The sequence below is a fragment of the Strongylocentrotus purpuratus genome, unplaced genomic scaffold (genome assembly GCF_000002235.5).
Source record: "Strongylocentrotus purpuratus isolate Spur 01 unplaced genomic scaffold, Spur_5.0 spur5_scaffold_16, whole genome shotgun sequence".
Taxonomy (NCBI): Eukaryota; Metazoa; Echinodermata; class Echinoidea; order Camarodonta; family Strongylocentrotidae; genus Strongylocentrotus; species Strongylocentrotus purpuratus.
This window is the reverse complement of record NW_022145601.1, coordinates 13,461,375-13,483,989: the sequence shown is the minus strand read 5'-3', so window position 1 is coordinate 13,483,989 and position 22,615 is coordinate 13,461,375. Positions and strand designations below refer to the sequence as shown.

Sequence of the window (22,615 nt, the reverse complement as noted above, 5' to 3'; positions counted from 1 at the left end):
TCAACAATGAAATGTCTGTATGATTTATAGAGCCAATTCATTGCCTTGTGACGTTGTTGTTGTTGTTGGGTAATTGTTTATTGGCGTTCATTCAATGTTGAATATATACGCCATAATTATTTTTAATTTTATAAGGAAAATCAGTTATAAATAAGAAAACTGAGGATAAAGATTTGTAATGATATAATTAAAAAGTAACGCAATTTTTTAGGAGTCTCTGGATGGTTTGCAACTTCGTGTTTCTGCTTTTTTTTTAAAGTGACGATTTACATTCACCTAAAATATAATTAAATTTTACTAAGTAAATATAGTTAGGAAAATTAAGGAATCGATCAGATCAGTTTTTCCCAATTTGAATCATTAATAATGGTCCGTTTTCACTCAAATTTTCAGATTATCTTTAATTGTACATCGAGCATTGAAGTCACTACCTTAGCACCACTTTCTCTCATTCAGTTAAACAATGTTACCAAGTGCTATGTTTAAGTTGCAGAAAACCTGTCTTGGGTCGAGCGACGCCCAAATGTTTCCCCCATATCATTTTTGCCTCCTTTACAGCAGCAATACCAAGTGAATGACCTTTTGTTTATTTGTTTGTTTGAAATAATCTTAAAATTTTTAATCAAGAATTTTTTAGAATTTTAGGACTTGAAATCCAAGAATGGTAAATACTAAAATTCATTTTTTTTTTTGTTTTTTTTGGGCCCAATTCGTGAGGAAGTATGAAGCGTTGAATCATCCAGCCAGTGAATAAGCGGGGGGGGGGGGATAAGAGCGCAATTTTGTTTTCCCAATGAGATTCATTTGTATACAAATTCGTTTCTCCCTGGTGGTCCCTCTTCTTTTCTGACAAAACATGGGGGACCGTGATGCTCCCCCCCCCCGGCCCTTTCCACCTTTCTCGATGTTTTCTATTGTTATTTTATTTTAATTCATTTACCACCAGTCGATATAATATGCATGGGTCCGAATTAAGCAAATGCGATCTTTACGGGGACGAACTTGTTAGAAGGGTTCTGTAATTTCCGTCAATGTCCGGAATTTATAAAGTAGAGAAGAAAGGTAAACGAAAACGGAAATTAAATCGATCACAGCAACAAAAAATGAAACGAACAGAAACGAAGTATCATGTGAATATAATATCAATGAAAAATAATTATAATTTATGAAAGGTGAATTAACTACATTAATTATGTACACATACATTTATATTTGCACTTTTCGCGCGAGGCCTCATGGGAAAAATAATTATGTGTATAATGTGAAGATGGCGTCATCTGATGGTAAGAGTTTATTCTTATATTGGCCGAAATAAAGCCAAATTTCATTCAGTTTATACTTCATGCAGTAATTTTAATTTATATCAGTGATGTTTCTTATATTTGAGAGATTAGTGGTGTGAATTTTAAGAACGTAATTTTAATTAAATGATGCGGACGAACAGGGGATTTATCAGGCTCGTTCCATTGACCGTTATTTTTTGTGCGCCATCCTCGTACGCCGAGCTCCCAGCTTGCAGGAATGCAAACGCGGCCCGCGCCTGGGGTTCCTCGAGGCTTGATGCACGCCTTTCCGTGGTCGCATAATTGGTGGAGTACCGGTGGTGGAATTGCTATAGCTGGCCATTGAGCACGCGAAATCCCCAAGCAAAGGGGACACAGTAGCAGCACTTATACTTCAAAGAAAATGTCCTCATTTAAAGTAATATTTAGATCTAATTAGGCCCCTAATTAATTTTTAATAATTTAACACTAATTAGTCTAGAAATCTAAGTAGACTCTAGTACTCTCTAGATCTAATTTCTAAAAGGTATTTTGGTAAACCGTTCAGGCGTTCATTTTCAACTGTCAAGGCTCAACTCAGCTCAAGCGAATCAGTAAATTCAACTTTAATTAAAGTAATTGCAAATGCAAGCATGCAACAATTGCAAGGAAGTTAAATTTCTTGAAACTTGAAGTCTTGAACTAATGACGAAAAATCAAAGAAAATCAGAAGGAATTTAAGGTCTGACTCTGACTTGTCGGAATTGATTGGAATTTAATTTTTGAATGCCTAGCGGCCCTAGGTCTACTTCACTCTTCACAGAATTCAGAAGTTCAGGCTTTGCCCCATTTGCTGAAAATACAATTTTAAACAAATTCATTGTCATTAAAATTTGATTTGATTTGGGAGACCCTGCAATTGCATATCTAATTTAATTAGGCCATCTTTCATACAGACTGAGCTCACATAAAGCAAAAAAAAAAAAAGGATAATCCTGCACAATGATGCAGTAACAACACAACACCAACAGAATGACAATAACAAGAGCTCTGGAGTCTGAGTCTAGTTTTTATGATAAAATATAATCTAATAATTGGGGTTGAAAGGCCTTGTGAATAGTCATATTGTTTTCTTTGGAAGAAAATTGAAATTTGCCCTGTCCTTTTTTGCGGGGGGGGGGGGGGGGGGGGGGTTAGGTACAAACAAAAGAAATAAAAATCTTTTTCCAAAGGAAATCACAGAGGTACTGGTACTAATTTCTGTTTGGTTGACCATAAATTTTACTTAATGGCTTTGCTATATCCTTTAAATGGATTTTCCACAAATTTTACCATTGAGTTTCCAAATTCTTATTTTTCTATGGCCAAGTGAAAACCAGGGTGCCCCCCCCCCCTGAAAAATCAAATCTTCAGTTCTTGAGGGTTTAGTTACAAATATAAACTTAAATGAGTGGTGGACCCTGACCATGACCCCTTGATCTATTCTACTTTACTTAGTCCTATCTATTCCTGTACTAGAGAGAGCCTATAATGACGTGTACTTTCAAAGTTCCAAGGGATTGTTTATTATTATCTGCCTGATATATTGATTAACTTAATTTTAATGAATAATATGATCCTCATTGTTTGTCTGCAATACAGATGCGAGTGTGAAGGTTTATGCCAGGCAAGATCTCGGCCAGGGACATCGCTATGGACCATTCAAGGCCAAGCTGTCGGACATTGGACCTGATGAAGAAGTGGAGATGGGCCAGTGGAAGGTGAGAACTGAGAAGGAGAAGAAAAAAGTGTTTTCAGATGTGGTATTCTTGCCCAGAAGCCACAATCATTGAGTTATCAGTTGCTTAAAGCCAGAAGGATGTTAACTCTGTGTTAGAGTATAAAAGTTAATGATCTTCCGGCACCTAGCAGATGATTTCATGGTCGTATTATGTCTTCGCAACAAAAAGATACATGGACTAGATGACCTCGATTCCAACTCTTGTAGTCTTGAGTCTGATGTAAATCGATTGTATACTTATCTCTTTCAAACATTTTCATGACAAAATAAATCCATGTAACATTATAAGTTAAAGACCGTCAACACTACTGGGCCAGAAGGGATTAGACCACACAGCAAGGTCACTGACAGGTGGCTATCTCATTAACTCAGCTCTCAACTAACATAAGAAAAAGAGGATCATGGGGGACCAACAAGCACCTATTGGCAAAGTTTTCTATATAGAGGGAGCAAATAGCTACAAGTAGGACAGTGGGGCTTTAAAACTTGCAGATTAATCTTTTACATGTCTGGGGATTTAGTAGATGGATGCACATTTACTGAGTGCAGTTAACGTTTGGAAGTTATTTACTGGACATTTTTTTTCTTCTTCTGTTGAACGAACATGGAGGTGGTGTAGTAAAATTTCAAAGTGTTGTGTTCATGCCTGATATGGGTGCATTTTTGTTCATGTTTATAGAGAGAGGGGAATCAGTGCTTAAGAACCTACACAAAACTTATCTAAGTCCTCTCATCGATCTGTTCATTCTGTTTGTACACTGACACTGATAAATGGACGGATGGACAATTTCATTATTAGTAAATACATTGGGTGGTATTCCGGTAGCGCGTACTAAGTTAGCGCTTACTTAGTTAGTTCACACTTCTATGGAGTGCCTGTTGCAAAATAATTTACCCTGTACAGATTATTTTAATCCTTCAATGAAAAGTGTTCAAAAAATTAATTTTGCAATGAAATGGGAAGAAAAAGATAATATGAGTATGAACTGAATTTCAACAAAGTTTTTGGTAGATTATCTTTTTCATGAATATTGAAGGAGGAAGATGAAACCTAGCATTCCATAGAAGTGTGAACTAAAATTCTTGTTTAGTCTGGACTTAGTCCCGGCTTAACTTATGAGAATACCACCCATTGTGTTTTTCTTTTTTTGTACTAGATTTTTGCCAACGATGGAAAGAAGTGCCACCAGTTGGAAAGCAATGATTTCTCCATCCCAGGCTGGCTGAGATTCGTTAAGACTACAACAGACAAAGATGAACAAACCCTTACCCTCATCCAGCAGGGGAAGGTCTACTTCTTTGAGGTCAGTGATATAAATCAAAAGAGAACTAGGTTTCTTGACCATTGCTCTATAGGCTGAGATTAAGGCTAGCAATTGGGTTTTACGTTAAGATCTGGGTTAGGGTTAGGTATAGTAGTGTTGGGTCATGGGTTAAACTTAGAAATTAAACTGGAGGAAGTTCTGGAGGAAGTTCTTGAGCACTTGACGGTGGTGCATATATGTCGTAGAATCAAGAAGAATATTTCCTTAATTTGTTACATTTTTCTTGTGTTGCATAGTAGAGGTTATGTAGCTGGCCTATTTTATCACTTTGTAACTTTTTATGACTAGAAAAAGAAAAGAAAACAGGAGATTCAGGGACTTCATGATGCATGTTCCAACAATAATTGCTCTGCAGGCAATACCTAAAACTATTGTCCACCCAGGACGTAAACCTCCAGGCTCCATGTAATTGCTACCCAAGCCTAATCATGTATCATTCAAATGTCTCATGGGCACAAAAGCCACAACAAACAGCAAAGGCGTGGCTTAAATTGCCAAAGCTTTTTCATCTTAGAAGGGTATGAGGCCAGTGAACTCTAGTGTAAACTTGTACAATTTGTGTGTGGTGTAACAAGAACCCTTCTTCACTGAATCTCATTCAGGGAAAAAAATATTTAAACAATTTCAGGGGCTACTTTTCAAGCTTGCTTGCATGAAAATAACACTCTTTAATTTGTTTTGTATTGAACTCTGTGCAAACTTTTTAGGGCTCTTTTATGACTTTCGGGGGCTAATTTGCCCTGAGCCCCAGTGTATTTTTTCCCTCATTTATTCTCATTCAAACTGATTTGATTGACAGGTAACCATAGATGTCAAGAAGGGGATGGAGCATGGCCTGTTGGGGATCAAGGATGAGGAGCCCCCTCCCCCACCCCCTCCTGACCCAAACAAGAAAAAGAGAGGACGTCCTCGCAAGATCAAACTCTCTCCGGAAGAGCAGGCAGAGGTCGATGCAGAAAACAGAAGAAAGCTTGAAGAAGCCAGGGCTAAGAAAGTATGTCACATTTATCAATTTTTTTGCTGTGCTTTTAGAATTGTTACAGGTTCTTGATTTGTGTGTTTTTACCTGATGTTTATTTATAGATAAATGTTAATCATAGTTTGGGTTAGCTGATTGAATAGTAAGGTCGATGTCGGGTACATTGGGCACTATAACTATCTATCTTGTGGCAGATTAGCCTTTTGCTGAATAAGTTATCCAATAAACTCTACCACTACTACTACTACTAAGTTTTGATGATAAATCAGAGACATTTTCGTATTGTTTGGAATGCCGGTACATTAAAAAGAATATTGTAACTCTGTTAATTTGAATTTCAAGGAGTAGAAGTTATGATTACAGCTTATTTACACTCAGAAAATAGAATACATATAAATCATTATTTGTATGTGTGTGAATATCTCTGCACAGGCCCAAATTCTTCTAGAACAAGCAGCTGACGGTAGCAGCAGCCTCACTCCAGGACGCAGCAGAAAGTGTGTTGTCTGTGGGCAGAGGTTTGTTAATTCGGTCATCTTCATGAAGCACAGGAGGGCATGTGGAGTCATCAAAGAGGTCTTAGGAGAGAAGCTTGATGATGAGGAAGACGACGAGGAGGAGGAGGAAGGTGATGATGCAGCTGAGGGAGAAACGGCAGAGGATTCCATGGACGGGATTGAGATGCCGGAGGGCACCGAGATGTCTAGCCTTGCAGAGAATCTCGCTGACGGCCGGGAGGAGGGAGAGGTGAGCATCTTAGACGTGGCTCGGGAGGGAGAAGAGGAGGGGGAGACGTTAGCAACCTTGACAGATGAAGCGACACCTCAATCGACAAATGAATGGCTTGTTCCGGCGCCAAAGAGACCACGAGGACGTCCACGAAAGGACGGGCAACCGCCCATCCCTCGCAAGAAGCGCAGGGGCAGGAAGAAGCGGCGTCGCTATAACGATGATGATGATGACTTCAACGCTCGCACCGTGCGCCAGTCGTCTGCTCCCCCTCCTCCTGAGTGCACGGCCACGCTCTTCGACCCTGAGAAGTACCCCTTCACCTGCGAGACCTGCAATAATCACTTCCCCACGCAGACATGGTTTGAGCTACACTGCCTGCAGCATGAGGATTCTAAACTGCAGTACCTGATCTGTAATAAATGCGATGAGGCCTTCAGGTATCTCATGACCTACAACACTCATATGACTGAGGTTCATGCAGGCATGAGCAAAAGAGAACAAACTATGTCGGAGAAGTTCAGATGTGATGTGTGTAAGAGAGCCTTCAGGTCACCCATACATCTTGAAAGGCACATCAGAAAGGCTAACAATGCAGGTAATTATATCCTCTATTTGTACTCTTTTTTCCCATGTGAAGGACCATTATGACCTCCTATACAATAACTGGCCAGCCTTTGATAAAAAAAAGTAGAAGATACATGTAGTATATCCAAAGAAGTGAAAGAACATGTTCCAATGGAGACTCCCAAATACAAATGTACTTTCAATGTTTTGTAAACTTCTACTTTCTACACATTTGATGTACAGTTGTACTGTATATGAATTCACTCTATATTAATTTCATTAGTCATGATATTGATTAAAGGGTGCAGTATTCACAGAGATGCCAACAAGTACGATTAAATTGTATCTCGTACGATAATAAGAGTGAAATACGATAATACGATTTCACCTCTCTTAAAATACAATTTAAAAAAAAAAAATTAAAATTGTTTCTTAAAGGTAAAGACCAGTATTGGTAACGCCCCAATTTCAAAAAATGAAATGGAAGCTCTCATTACCAATCATGTGAAAGAATATGTTTTGACTAATACATGATGATACAAAATTTGCCGGGAAACCGCCTGCTAATTCATATATTTGGTAAATTTATCTCTCTCATGGTCGTGTGAGAGAGATAGGGTAGTCCCATATACATCTTTCTGTGTATAGTGCTTGTAACTTTACGAAGAATGGGCCAAATTTCTTATCATTTTGATGATTCCAGAACCTTGCAGATGCTAGATGCTAGATGATCAACCTTTTCTGATCGATTCCACAACGTTTCTTTCACAATGCAATCGCATGACCATTACTGGTCTTTACCTTTAAATAGTTAAATTTATATTTTAAAACCCATCAAAACAGCGGAATCGCATAGAAACATGTACACGTAAACCCCCGCAACGCCCCAAAAACCCAAAAAACTTTGCTTTACAATTTTCTCATTAAATTTGAATGAAAGAGCAAACATTTTACTTGACCTAACTTACCAGTAAAACATTTTTCTGAAATTTTACTGGTCCGTCGGCCCCGAGTTGAGTTTTCGTGAAAATCTGATTTCTCTCTAAAATCTTTTTTTTTTTTAGGATACTCAGTCTGTTTTTTTGTGTCAAGAGGTTGGCATCTCTGTATTCACCTCTTACTGAGAAATTCTAAATACTCCATTGAAATGCCCTTGCCCTTTGTGTTTTGACTGTCTTCTAAGTTTCATTTCCCAATTTAATCTCAAACCCATTTGAGGTCAGACATATAAAATTGTTGCACTCCTCAAGAGCTGTTTCTGTACCTTTGTAAGAATTCTCATAAATATTAATTATCTCACATATGAAATGAATCTATAGCAAAATGTCAGTTCTGCAATAAATCACACTCATTTTCCTTTAACACAGAGCCTCCTCCTAAAGGCCCAGTGCAAGTGAAGTGTAAGTTCTGTGAGAAGACATTCACGATGGAGCAAGGTTTAGAGAACCATACAATGAGGGCTCATCCTGAATTCAACAGATATCAGTGCACTGCGGATGATTGTCTTGAGACCTTCTGCACCAAGGGTAAATCGTTCATCATTTATTCACAGATTTACATTATATATTTATCAATCTGTGTATCTATCTATTTATTTATTTATCTATCCAGTTACTTCCTTCTTACTTATTTCTGATATCAATATAGGGTAGGACATTTTCACCAATAGCGGTGGTCTTTCATAAGGCCCCCAAATAATCCGAAAATATATTTTAGTCATCTGTACACAACCGTGCAATTCTTTTTAAGATTTATCTAAAGTATACTCATAATGTATCCCAAATTTTCCTATAAACCCATGTATTTCTTCCTGCAAAGCTTCTCTTATACAGAGAATTCTTTATGTGAAAGGGTCCATTGTGTAAGGGTGTTTTTGTAATTTTCCTCATGACATTCTCTTTGCTTTGTTGACAGAGGATCGAGCGACGCATCTAGAAGGTATCCATGGTTTAGATCCATGCCATATCTACAAGTGTCCTGTCACTGGATGTAACAAGGCATACACCACTGTGGCTTCTCTCAACTACCACTATGCACTCAGGCATACACTAGAAAAGTAAGCATTATTTCAAGTTCATTTATTTACACTCATCATTAAAAATACAGAATATATACAATCATCACATTTACAAATACAGAATAAACATAAATAAATATCATACATCCAAACAAAAAACATAATATTTGAGTGAAGGAATGAGGTAAGAAAGGAGTATAGTCCTTATACAAGAGTACATCCATCATATAATATTAATAATATTCTAATTAAACACATACTATTGGAAGCATGAACATTAAAAAAACAAGGTGGAGGGTAAAGAGCCTGCTGAGTTATTACACATAAGATTCAATTGAATACATTTTGTATTTTCGTTTAAAAGTTTGAAGACTTTTACAAAAAAAATTATTTATGGAAATGGAATTCCAAATTGTTGAACTATCTTAAAATTATCCTGTAAATGATGAAGCTTGTACACAAAAAGCACTAATACCTTTGCCCAAGATGCAGGTCTGCATACTAGTAATATACACAGACAAAGCAATATAGTAAGATTTTAGATGTCTAATGGGGCTTGCAAAAAGTTGCGATTGATTGCAAGCTGCAAAATTTGCAACTGATATTTGCAATCGATTGCAACTCAACTTTCTTGCAGCGCCCCCAAACTAGTCTCCTAAATTTCCTAGAATTTTGTTAGAATTAAAGTTTTAACAATTAAATCAAGTTGACTAGATCCCCTCTCTCTCGCTCTCTCTCTCTCTCTCTCTCTCTCTCTCTCTCCTTCTCTCTCTCTCTCTCTCTTACTAATGGGGCGTTGCAAAAAAGTTGAGTTGAGTTGCGTTTGATTTGGGGGATTTTCAATGGATTGCAACTCTCTCGCAATGCCCCATAAGCTGTGAATAATTGTGCCAGTTACTTTTTTGCATCATCAAGGAATGGTTTAATGTTAAAGTTCATGCCAGGGTATGGTTTATTCCCTTCATCAGTTATACATTGATCATGATGTCATAAGCCTAAGGTATTGTGTGAAAAGGAAATCTTTCTTGACACATGTAAGCAAAGTGAACATCAAATTTGGGCAACTGAAAACATAAAATATAGTAGAACACAACAACCAAAACAAAATATACACATCTTGATCTAGAATGAGTAGCAAGATAAATTTGAAGGACTGAATCAGTGGCAATGTTGATAGCTTAAAGCCCCTCCGCACTAGTTTGGCAAAGAGGGATTAGACCTCCCTGCAAGGTCACTGGCAGGTGGTTATCTCATCAAATCGGCTCTCAAATAACATAATAAAAAGAGCATCATGGGGGATCAACGGGTACTGCTTAGGCATTGTTTGCTGTATAGAGGGCACAAGTAACTTTAAGTAGTACAGTGGGGCTTTTAAAAAGTGGGATGGCAAGAAGAAAAGAAATGGTGTTAACCTTTATAAGAAGTCAAGGCTGATCTCCCATGAAAATGCGATAACACTATTATCTTTATTGCTGGGTTTTATCTTTCAGGCCTTTTGCGTGTGAGATATGCGGCAAGACATGGGTGAAGATCGGCAGACTGAGGGAGCACATGAAGACGCACAGCACGGAGAAGAACGAGCTCTGTGACGAGTGTGGACGTGCCTTCAAAACAAGACCGGAACTCAAAGATCACAAGCTAGAAGCACACACAGACAGTGAGTATGGTGGTTTAGAACTGGTTTGTCAAGGAGGTTTTCACATAGAGTACAGACATTTTGAAAACTGATGCCATTTTGTAACCCATGTATGGCTTTTTCCAAGTACACTAACTTTAGATTTCGTATAATTTAGTTAATAAATCAAAAAGTGTCATTGATAATTATCAGCTTGTTTGTTTGTTTCTCACTTTTTTTCTGTCTTTCCTTCTTTCTTTCTTCTTTTGAATGAAGTTGCAGTAAATGAGAAGTGAAAGTATGGATTTTTATTATTTGATCGCCTTGAGAATTCCTTCTTTCCTTTGATTCTGTAATCATATTTTCGATATTGAGTCAATTAATAATAATTTGAAGATTTTTTGGAAGTTTGTAAGGTGGATAAAATTGATAAAATATCCTAATTTTAGTATTTGTGTGTCAAAACATTTTGTGATATTATTTTTTTAAATTTTTTTTACTGTACATGTATGTATCATTCTTCGTATAACCCTTGACCTCTATTATTGTATTTCCTGCTGCCCATCTCTAGCCGGCAAGGAAAAGCTCATGTGTCGTTTCTGCCCAGCATCCTTCAGCAGACGAAGCTCGAGATCGTATCATGAACGCAAGCATCGTAACGAGACGCCCTACGTCTGCCCCAAGCCAGGCTGTAACAAGCGGTTTGTCGCTGTTATTGACTACAAGAGGCATTTGATCTACCACACAGGTATGTACATGTAATCAGTTGGGAGTAGACATAAGCAGGGCATACACATTCATTTGTCTGGGGCCCGTTGCATATAACCTATCATTAATGGTAACGTTGCCATCAATAGTAACTTCCATGGAAACCTGGATTTGATTAGCTGTTGGGTGATTTTGCCATGGTAGTTACCATTAATGGCAAAGTCACCATCGATGGTAGGTTTTATGCAACGGGCCCCTTGTAAAATAGGGGAACAGTAATTTCAATGGTATGGGAGAATGAAATTTATTTGGATATGGAATAAGTTCTTTCTTGTTTGTCGGTGCACAATTCACTTGTCTGACATGTGTAAGCAGCAAGGTAAATTGCAATTTTGTCTTACTGGATATACATTGTAGAGCTACAATTTTATAGCAATCATGGGAAGGATGGAATACATGGAGTGCATAATTGTTTACTTATATTCCCTTAACTGACTAGACAATTGAAAGATCTTCCTTCTATGTTATCAATGATAGAAAGGAGAAGAATGAAACAGCTCACTGCTCATGCTGAATATTAGTTGGCTGATACACAAGAAACTGCTATTAACCTGACCTATTTGTAAACATTTGAATGATCTTTACATGGAGGCCAACATGTACATGCTTATTTGATAATAATGATAATATGGTTATTTATATAGCGCCGGTATCCGTCAGGCTCTGACGCTCATGGCGCTTTACACATATTACCCTGGTCGTAGCCGAGCTGCCAAAGTAACTAGCGCTCAAGCATATCAGGTACCCATTTACACCTGGGTGGAGAGTGGCAAATGTAGATTAACGTCTTGCCAAAAGACATCAGTGCCACGGCGGGACTTGAACCCCGTATCTTGTGATCTGCAGTCAGGTGGCTTATCCACTAGTCCACAACACCTCATGTTCCATGAAGTGATGCTATGTAGAAGCTTATCTGCAGAATTAACAAAATAGTTTCACTTAATTTGTATCCATATCCAGGTGCCAAGCTGTACAGATGTCGCTACTGCAGCAACTGCTTCACCCGGAGTGACTACCTCAAGGGCCACGAGAAGCGTCACATCCTGCGGGGGGAACAGATCGACGCGGCGCCCCCTATAGAGGAGACGGTGACCATCAAGGTTCCGTGGCCGATGGAGAGAGCGGTCAAGATTCAGGGACAGAACGTGGTGGTGTCCATCGAACCCGACCCGACGCTAGCCGATGGGGACATTACGGCTGAAGCTCTGATTGCTCTGGATAACCTACAAAATGTGAGCTCTTCAATTAATTATTTTTATTTATTTTATTTCCAGGCAAGATGATAACAATACATAAAAAACATGACTATTCCGCTGCGAATATGTAAGTCTCCTTTCCATGATCTGGGCAAAATTAAAACATGTTGCATGTACAAATGAAGGAGAAGTGGAATGAACAGAGGATTGCAACAAAGGATCCTAAGCATATTCATTTACCTGTGTATTATAAAAAAAAGTGCAACACATGCTTCCAACATTCGCCGCAGCAGTTACCGCTTTTTAGATAGTTTACTGCATCGCGTATGAACGAGGCTGTACATTTGGGAGATTTAGTTGGACAGCTTTTCATTTCCTAGAGTTTATTTGTTGTTACCTGTAGTACACTCTATAAGTGAAAATGCCTTCATACATGTACGAGAATAAAGATACAAAATAAAGGATTAAAAAGATTGATCACTCTATACCTACCCAAGTAACAGAATAGATTGGTAGGTTTTCTTTGGGAACAAATAATTGGAGATATGCAATGTGTAATTGATACAAGTACTATGCAGGCCTGATAATTACCTGATTTTTTTTTTAAAAATCCAGATTTTTTTCTCCCAATTTTATCCTTATTTTCCTAATTTTTCCCCTTATTTTCTCTATTCTTCCTTATGTTTCCCTTTTTTTTTCCCCATTTTTCCCCCAATTTTCCCCAATTTTCTTACTCAACAGAGGGGAATGATGTTAGATGCCATTTTTTTACCCCCGAATCCTCTTTTCTTTCTTTTTTACTCAAGGGATTTTTTTTTTTCTTCAGTGCTCACTATCACCCCTGATTATGATTCCTTCTGTTTAATTATTTGTTCATCGATGGTGTAGGTGCCTGTTGAAATCACTGCAGATGAAACACAAGTTGTTCATACGACTGATGCAGGAGACATTGTCCAGCAAGCAGCTCAACAGGTTAGTCTCGCTTCTTATGTAAGCACTCAAAGTTATTTTTAATGGACACATACTTTAAAGGTAAAGATCAGTTGTGGAAACGCCCCCCCTCTCAAAAAATGAAATGGAAGCTCTTATTACCAATCAAGTGAAAGAATATGTTTTGACTAATACGTGATGATACAAATTTTGCCCGAGAAACCGCCTACTAATTGATATATTTGGTAAATTATTATATCTATTTGGACCTGATAAATATTGCGCACGTGTTGCGTAGTCCCATATACATCTTTCTGTGTACAGTGCTTGTAACTTTACCAAGATTGGGCCAAATTTCTTATCATTTTGATGATTCCAGAACCTTGCAGTACACACCAATACTTATATGCTAGATGATCAACCTTTTCTGATTGATTCCACAACGTTTCTTTCACAATGCAATAGGATGACCATAACTGGTCTTTATCTTTAAGCTTCTAAGAACTAACTAAGCCAAAGGATACTTCACAGTTTATTGTTTTAGTTACTATTGTTTAAGCTTATACAAACCTTGAAATTAGTAGCCAAGCTTTAACCTGCTCATTTGGACTTTCTCAAGCCAAATAATCCTTCTCAAACTTCCTTGATATTAACCCCAACTAAGTAAAGTTTTTCTCTATCTTGATTTTCTTGAAGTAAATGATTTGTTATAATTTGTAAAATTAGTAAAGATTACAACTCCATGGAATTCACATACACCCAGAATCACAAACACAAATATGCATATCATTCCCTTTATTTGCTAAATAGTCAGTTATTGTAGCATTCTGTGATCCTTTTTAGGCAAATATCATTTTACTACTACTACCTTAAAAAATGACTCTGTAACATTTCCTCAGATTCTGAAACAAAATCCTGGATTTAGCTCATGTTGAAATCATAGTTATAAACCTTCAGGTCAGTCAGGAATCCCATGACTTTTACAAGCAATTGCCTGTCTGATTATCAAGATATTTATGATTGGAAATAAAAATCAAATTTTCTGTTTTCCTAACGGTTTTTATAACACTACAGTCTATTGGAGAAAATTTGTATGGTAAAACCGGTCACTCAAAGATTTTTACTTTTTTGAGGCAATTCATGATCATTTTGAGGCGCAATTTGGGCCTTCAATATTACACCATATCACAGACACTGATAACACGTAGGGCCTTGCATCTCAGATTTAACATTGTTAAAGGTACTATGTCCCATTTGCAGGCCAAAAAAATGAAAAAGTTAAATTCCAACTGCATTTGAAAGATAATACTAATTTAGAACTTCCCTAAAAAAGGTGGGGCTTGAAAATGTTTTCAAGTGGGAAAATAACGACTATTAGTTGTCAAGTCGACTTTAGGGCTATAGAGCCCAAAAGTAATAGTCTTGATTTTCAGACAATTGTACCGAATGGTCATACGTTTTATGCTGCGCAAAGATTCAATCAGTTTAATCTTGGCCATCACAAGAAGTGAGTTATTGATGTAGACAAATGCTCATGTACCCTTTACAACTCTTTTCATGTATGTTATTACCAAAGAAGAAAAAAGCCAGTCAATCACTCAATAGTGTCTGACAGTGAAGTCTAGCAAGTAAACGGGTTTCCTTGCATAATTTGAATATGAGGACACTGCTAACGTTTAAATTTTACAGATAGGACATACATGACATATTCATAATTCCTGCAAAGTTCTACAGAATTTGAGGTTGGCTGCAAAAGGGACATAGTACCTTTAAACGATGCCTTTAAGATGTGAATTGATGTTTTTTCACCCTTGCAGGCTATGTCTAATGAGATGCAAGCCGGTACCCAGTATCTCCAGCTGGCCGACGGCACCACCTTCGCTACCAACTCGGCCTCGGCAGCCATCCAGGAGGCCGTTGCCCAGGCCCAAGCTCAGGCAGCAGGCATGCAGGGAGAGGGTACAGAGCAGGGCAACGTGCTGATGGGCGGCGCTACAGAGATCACGATGGAGGGGGCCACCAGTGAACAGGCCGCCCTCGTGCTGCAGCAGCTAGCCGCAGAGAATGCACAGGTATTTGAAAGTTTCTCAAACTAGTAGGCTGAATGGGATGGGTAGAGAGGGGGTTTGATAACATGGATTACAGAACGTTGTATAGATGTGTTTTTTTTTGTCACACTATTTTCTATGCATAATTTTTGAAATGCTTTGCGAAAATTTTGAATGGTCGATATAACTCCACATACCCTAAAGGCAATGCCCAGTTCTAATCTTTTCCGGGGAGTTTTTAGTTGGTATTACATGTATCTCTTGTTTACCATAAAATTCACACAAATTTATATTTTCAGCCTACACAAGGGACACACCACCTTTAATGGGGCTAAGAGATTGTAGCAGAATTCCGCCCCTATTTAGGCCTTTTAATTTTACATTCCTTTTCAAGCAAGACCTTGGATGATATTAATTGTCAACCTTAAAAACTTTATTCATTTTCTTCACTATGTAGAAGGCTTAAATCTTGTTCATGATTAACTGACTCTTTCATAATAGGAGAAATAAATCCATGCAAAATAGATTAAAACTGATGCTGTGTTTATGCACGTGCCCATCATCTGTTGAGCTGATGATCCCTGAATATTACAGTGGATGACTTTATAAACCTAATTGTGCAGTTCTGGGCCCCAACTTATAAAGAGTTACGATTGATCCAAATCAATCTTACGACCTCCAATCAATCGCAAATTGCAGTCTCCTATCTCTTATGTACATAGCTGCGATTGATATCAATGGCAGATAAGTTGTGATTGATATCAACTCTTTATAAGACGGACCCTGATGTGTGGAATAAATGTAGTTGACAAAATGTTTTCTTAACTGTACCCTCGCAGGTCATCTTGCATCCGTCCGGTCAAGAGGGCCTCTCCACCATGCAGGCCACGCTGCAAAACGAGAACGGAGAAACGAGCATGGTGGTGATCAACCTGGCGACCCAGCCGGACGGTTCCGTCCACGCCATCTCCGAGGAGGAGGCCCACCAACTGGCCCTCCAGGCCGCCGCCAACGGGGGGACCCTCACCACCGAAGACGGAAGCATGATCATCACCACCACGGCCGGTGGACTCCAGGACTCGCAGGGGAATCAGATCACCCTATCGGCCAGCGGCGGGGACGAGGTGGTGGACACCGGTCAAACGGTGTCCATGGTGATGTCCGACGGCACCATACACACGGAAGATGGTCAAGAGATGATGCTGGTGGTCCAGGAAGAGGAGGAGACTACGTCGTCAGAGAACATCACCAATATACAAGTAGAGGTCATGGAACAAGAATAAGGGCATCCAAATTCCAAAGTTGTTTCCATTTTCGGATATCATCAGGGGCTCTGCTATCTTATTTGTCAGTACACAGTCATAATTGTTAATTGTCGTAGTGAATTGAAATTGAATAACCAGGTGAGTTTTTCACAAAGACTAAGATCGACTTTTAGTTGAACTCAAGTATGGCAGGCCGTTCATGCCACTGTTTGCTCTCACCATTATGATCGTTATTATTGGTGCTTGTGCAGATGCCTGTCTTTACTACGCACACATACATGTACTGCGTCACAGCCAGTTTTGCACAGAGGATTAATCAGAGACTTGTGATTTACTTTTCTTGTGACAATCAACATACCTACCACTAGCATTAATGATATTGTTTTCAGAATACCATCCCAAACTATGCCAGGATGAGGAGAAAGATTTGAACTTTATGGATCTTATTTATTGTTGCTTGCAGAGGAATTGCTTTCAGGTTTTGATGAGTGAAATGCTAAGATCAGTCAGTGATTTGACGAAGTTTTGCAGATGGTTCTTCAGATAATTTTCTCTCTTAAATACTTGTTCTCTGCTGTAGCAAAAAATCATAATATTTTGGTGATGTTACTTATGATAAAAGCTTAACAGACTAATTAAGCACAAATACATTCAAACCTGTCTATAGCGACTGCCCAAGGGAAACACAAAAAGTGGTCTTTGTAGACAGGTTCCTTTAGTACATATTTCAATGAGAAACCATTTGGGGCCAGTCACCACGAAATGAGTCCAGTGTTGCATTAGGCTCAATCGTAGTAATAGCGATGTATAGTGTGTATGTACTGAAAATTGACCCACCTACCACATTTGAGATTTTTCCAAAAATCGACTTATTATTTCTTTGTTTGTTGAAAGTTTCATTGAAATCAAAAGATGGGAAGTGTGTTGTTGCTATGTTGTTGTTGACCAGACTATAATATGTTACGCATCATTAACTTTACACCTAATTATCTCAAAACTGGGTAATCCCATTGATATAAAGTCCAATTAGGTTTTTGTTCATATTTCTGGATATAATTTATCAATTTTAATGTGTGACCCCTTAATTTAAAGCTTACTTAATGTAGATTCATATAATACTTAAAAACAGGAATAAAATTTTTGACCAACTGGACTCATTTCGTGGTGACAGGCCCCATTTTTAAGGGAAACAAAAAATGTGGTCTTTGTAGACAGGTGGTCACTAAAGCAGGTTTGACTGTATTTAGATTCCCATGAAAAAGGACAGCCATAAAAAATTACCCCATCCACCAATTCCTGCCAAGATGTCACAAAAAATTATTTTGTTAAAAATGTTGCTTCCGTGCTTCAATGATGTTTCTTTCGCTGCCCAGCACAATGGACTTATTTTTGTTATGTCACTTCGTACTAGATATTAAGTAGTACCATAAATAATACTCAGGAGTTTGAGAAATGTAGGATATATTAGGCTTCCTACTACATTGGTCATTTGCAGCATGAATTCTTTGGTGCTTGTTCTCTTCAAGGTAATATATTTCAGTATAAAAAATTGTTGGTATGTACCCCCACATATAAGTTATTTTATAAATAACCTGCATAAACTGTCTATAAATCTGTATATTATGTAGATAGTATGGAATGATGTAAATATAAATAAATTTGCTTTTCACATTCCAAAGTTGATATCAATCAATTATGATGTTTTCTGAATATATGTTTGGGTGTTTGCTGATAGTGATTTCCCCCTCTCTCCTTTTCTCCATCTCTGGCATTATATTTAAAAGCAAACTTTGTTTGATTTATTTTGTTTGTTCTCATTCTTTACGTTTCTTGATTTTGTTCTTTATTTATTCAGCAGGCCAATTCTGTTTAGAGCCAGAAGCATATTAATTATTAAATCATAAACTTTAAACGCAGAGTTAAAGCCCTTCTGGCTCCAGACAGAGTTTTTCCTGTTATGCCTTCCAGTCACAACCAAGTACATTTAAAGCCCCTCTGCACTAGTTTAGCTAGGAGGGATTAGACCTCCCTGCAAGGTCACTGACAGGTGGTTATCTCATCAAATCAGCTCCAATTAAGATAAGAAAAAGGGGATCATGAGGGACTATATAGAGGGCGCAAGTAGCTACAAGTAGTACAGTGGGGCTTTAATTGCTAGACATAATCAAACAATTCCAGACATTAGACCGTGGTGCTTGAAGAAAAACCTCACCTAGGAATTAAAAAGTTTAAAGGGTTTGAAGGGCATTAAATTTTGTTTCTTTTTGAATGTTGGAGATGTGAAAATGATCAGGAAAGATCTTGAGTGGAAAGTACATAAAATATCGTAGTCTAAAATGCACCCCTCCTCCCCCTTTATCCACGCCAAACTTAAGTTATATGTATAAAATTCTCCTACTTGTAATTCATTCTGACGTTTGCTGAGCAAGTCTGTTTATTTTAAATTTTTGTTTTTCTTTATTTTCCTAAAAGGATGAATGTACTTTGCTAACAATAGAACAAACGAATGTGACATTGTAATGGCTTGCTATTCTGACTTAATAAGTTTGTTTTTGTTTTTTTTTTTCCTTTTCTTTTTCTTTTTCTTTTTCTTTTTTTCTTTTTTTTTTTTTTCTTTTTCTTTTTCTTTTTCTTTTTTTTTTCTTTTTTTTTCTTTCTTTTTCTTTTTCTTTTTTTTACAAAAGTGTGCTCGATGAGGTACATGTACTTCTCTGACTATCAGTGAGACTACTAATCATCTGCCCAAAGAAATGTTATTTGATTTTCTTTTGATTTGTCTTTGATTTCAATGATAAAATATTATACATGAATTGCTTTCTAACTGCACTTTCTGCTTTTATTTTGTATCGATTCATATTTTAAGACGTTATTTAATCTGGAAATAATTTGTATATTAAAAAAATGAATAAAGATATTCTATAGAGAGAGAGAGAGAGAGAGAAAGAGAGAGAATGAGAGAGAATGAGAAAGAGAGAGATAGAAGAAAGAGAGTGTAGAGATTGAGGTACCGAAAGGAGATTCTGAAAGGAGGGGGGGGGGGGTCGAAAATGCACTAGAACCTTGTGAAAATTGTTAAATCACATTTTGTTACATCAAGGCTTCAAACAAAAAGGGCGATAAGAAAAAACGAGAGAATACAAAAAACGGGATCGGGGAAATAAAACATCCCGATAGTCAGAACAGTGTTAGAACAGGAGACGATGTGGATCTAGAGAATAGAGAGTACGGCTAGGAGCATGACAGGGTTGAAATTATGAAGAGAGAGAGAAAGAGGGTTTTTTTTTTTTTTTGGGGGGGGGGGTAATGGATTGAGAGATAAAGAGTGATGGTCACTAAGAGAACCATGTGATACATTTAAGATGATTATGAGAAGAAGAAAAAATAGAAGAAAAATCAATTATGATGATAATAATCATGAAAATTATGATATTTATATTATAAGTCATCAGGGGCGGCGATTTCTTTTCATGACCGGAGGGGGGAGGACGAAATGCGAGGGACGGGGAGCAGCAGTGGCGTATAATGAGCAAAAAAAGGGGGGTTTGGGGAGGGGGGGAGAAGAAGAAAAATCTGCATACCCACTCTTACATGGTGCATGCAGGCCCCGTGGAACGTTTTTCAAAGTGGGGGGGGGGCTAAAGTATTTTCGATCAGGTAGAGCGAAGCAAGTGGAGCGTAAATTGGCCTGGGGTCCAGGGGCAAGGGGCGTAGCCCCATGGAGCTCAGGAGTTTTAGGCATTTAATAACGGTCAACTGAGCATCCAGGGGGCGGAGCCCACCGAAGCTCAGGGGTTTTAGGCATTTAACAACGGTTGGATGAGCATCCAGGTGACCACCTTAGAGCCCATGGTGGGGTCCAGGGGGCAGAGGCTCCGGAAGCTCAGGGAAAAAAACATGCCATTTCAGCAACATTTTAAATCACTGGTATCGAGTTAGAAATATTAGGGGGGCAACTATCCCAAACCCCCCCCCCCCCCATCATTGCACCAGGGTGAGGGAGCATAGTGAACGGAAGTATACCTTCCCCCTCACAGGTTTTAGAAATGTTGTTGTACATGTATTAACAAATTACATTTCTTAGCAAAACAATGGTATAAAAACAACAAATATACCTTTTTCACACTACACTCCCCCGTCCCCCCCCCCCGAAATCGCCGCCCCTGACAGTCATTATAATTATGACTTAAACGTATGGTACTATACAAGAGAGGCGTAGCACTAGTATGACCCTGCGCAGGGGCGGCAATCCCGGGGGGGGGGGGGACACGTCCCCCCTCAAATTTTTTTTTTTGGGGGGGATCGTCCCCCTGGAAATTTGAAAAAGTGCAAAACAAATTGTATAGCATATACTGAATAATGACTGCAACACACTTTTAGGCTCCGGAAGGCCCAAGAGTGCAGCGTTTAGACTAATAAAATTGCAAAAATGACGCCTGGCTGGAATGCTCCCCAGGGAGTGGAGAATGTGCATACATTGTGTGCGGGTAAGCCTTGAATCCAATGACTGGGGTAATAGTATATATATCTGTAAGGCGCTTTGATAGGGCCCTCCTGAAAAAGCGCCATATAAGAAATAGTTATTATTATTATTATTATTATTTTTTAAATCTCGCTCGGTCGCTACGCTCCCTCGCATAACATCCTTGTAAAAAATTTCGCATTTCGTCCCCCCCCCGGTCAATAACAGAAATCGCCGCCCCTGACCCTGCGACATACATGCACAATTCGGCTTTTTTTAAAAAATACTGCAAGGGATATAATGTATTGGTGGAAGGTTCGCATTTTACCCTTTTTCCACTTTCTCACAAATCTGCTTTTAAACGAAACATTACTCGCTAAATCGGTTGACAATATCCATTTATGTAGGTCTAATGACGTCCTTTAACCAAATTCAAAGCAATGCAATGTTGTTGGGGGAATTCGTCGCAGACACGGTAATGGAGGATGACAATAGTTTAAGTGTTTTATTTTTCTTCTTGTGGCAATTTATGGTAATGGATAGAGGCAAAGCGACCCAAGACCTATGGAAGTGAGGGAGGAGGATGAGAGAGAGAGAGAGAGAGAGAGAGAGAGAGAGAGAGAGAGAGAGAGAGAGAGAGAGGGGGGGGAGAGAGAGAGAAAAGAGTTGGGGCTAGAGAGGGGGAGAGAGAGAGAGAGAGAGAGAGAGAGAGAGGGGGTAGAGAAGAGAAAGGAGGAGAGGGGTAGCGAAATAAATAAGCTACTGTGAGGAAATGTAATACTCCAAAATTCTACATGCTAAACAAAGTACCAGAGTCATGAAAATGAATGCTCAGTCTCCACTCCCTTTGAAGAAATCCCAACTCCAAACAACTCTTTAAAGATAAGCTTGAGTTCTGGTAATGATAGAAAATAAATTCTCACAGAATCCAACAAAACTCACACTGATTGTTCAAGATTACAAATAAATTACATGTGCCAAACGATATTGGTAAAAAATGTATATAGGGCTGAGTAATGAGCACAGAAAGATACGAAAATCAAGGTATTAGGCCCGCGGCACTATGTGCAAATGAGAGTTTTTTTTTTTATTGAAGATGATTTCTAGCAAGCTTTTGTGAGTTTGTTTTTATTCTACTGGTTCGAACAATCAATCTACTGCAGGATAAACAATCCAGAATGAATTAAAGCCATGTTCCCTCGACATACATTTCCCATACCAGAGCTCAAAAATTGCTTTAACCTCTTGTCTGTGTTCGATGCAATAAGGGTGAACTATGTATTTGAGGGATACAGTCAGTGAAAGTGATTTATGTGTGAATGAATGATCGCAGTATGTATGAAGAGAAAAGTAGAAAATTTTTGCATGTCATGTATGTACATTATTAACTTTAGCGTTATATGTTGTGTTTTTATACGCGAGCGTTTGTGAGGTGGCGGAGTGAACTTGGGCGTTGCGAAGTGGTTAAATTGACAGAGACGCAGGCGTGTGATCAGTCAATTAATTAATACTGTGACTTGCTCAAGCTGATTATAATATTATTGAATATTTGAAAGTCAAATGATTGAACCACTATACCACGATACCTTGCAATGTACCAATTTATTTTAGCTGGGTTGTGGGTAACAAATTGAGATTAATGGCTTGCCAAAGGATATTGTCGAGGTGTCGTGGT

At 38.3% G+C, this 22,615-nt stretch overlaps 1 protein-coding gene across 1 annotated transcript; it reads left to right on the top strand.

Moving 5' to 3' along the window:
• Positions 1-1,180: 1,180 nt before the first annotated feature.
• On the top strand, positions 1,181-16,754 carry LOC100889528 (zinc finger and BTB domain-containing protein 17). Its single transcript, XM_030986842.1, has 13 exons — positions 1,181-1,283; positions 2,904-3,022; positions 4,200-4,346; positions 5,167-5,361; positions 5,779-6,673; positions 8,010-8,168; positions 8,557-8,698; positions 10,150-10,316; positions 10,846-11,022; positions 12,003-12,274; positions 13,127-13,210; positions 14,986-15,240; positions 16,056-16,754. The coding sequence occupies exons 1-13, from the start codon at positions 1,193-1,195 to the stop codon at positions 16,497-16,499; spliced, it is 3,147 nt and encodes a 1,048-aa protein (XP_030842702.1). The 5' UTR covers positions 1,181-1,192; the 3' UTR covers positions 16,500-16,754.
• Positions 16,755-22,615: the final 5,861 nt, after the last annotated feature.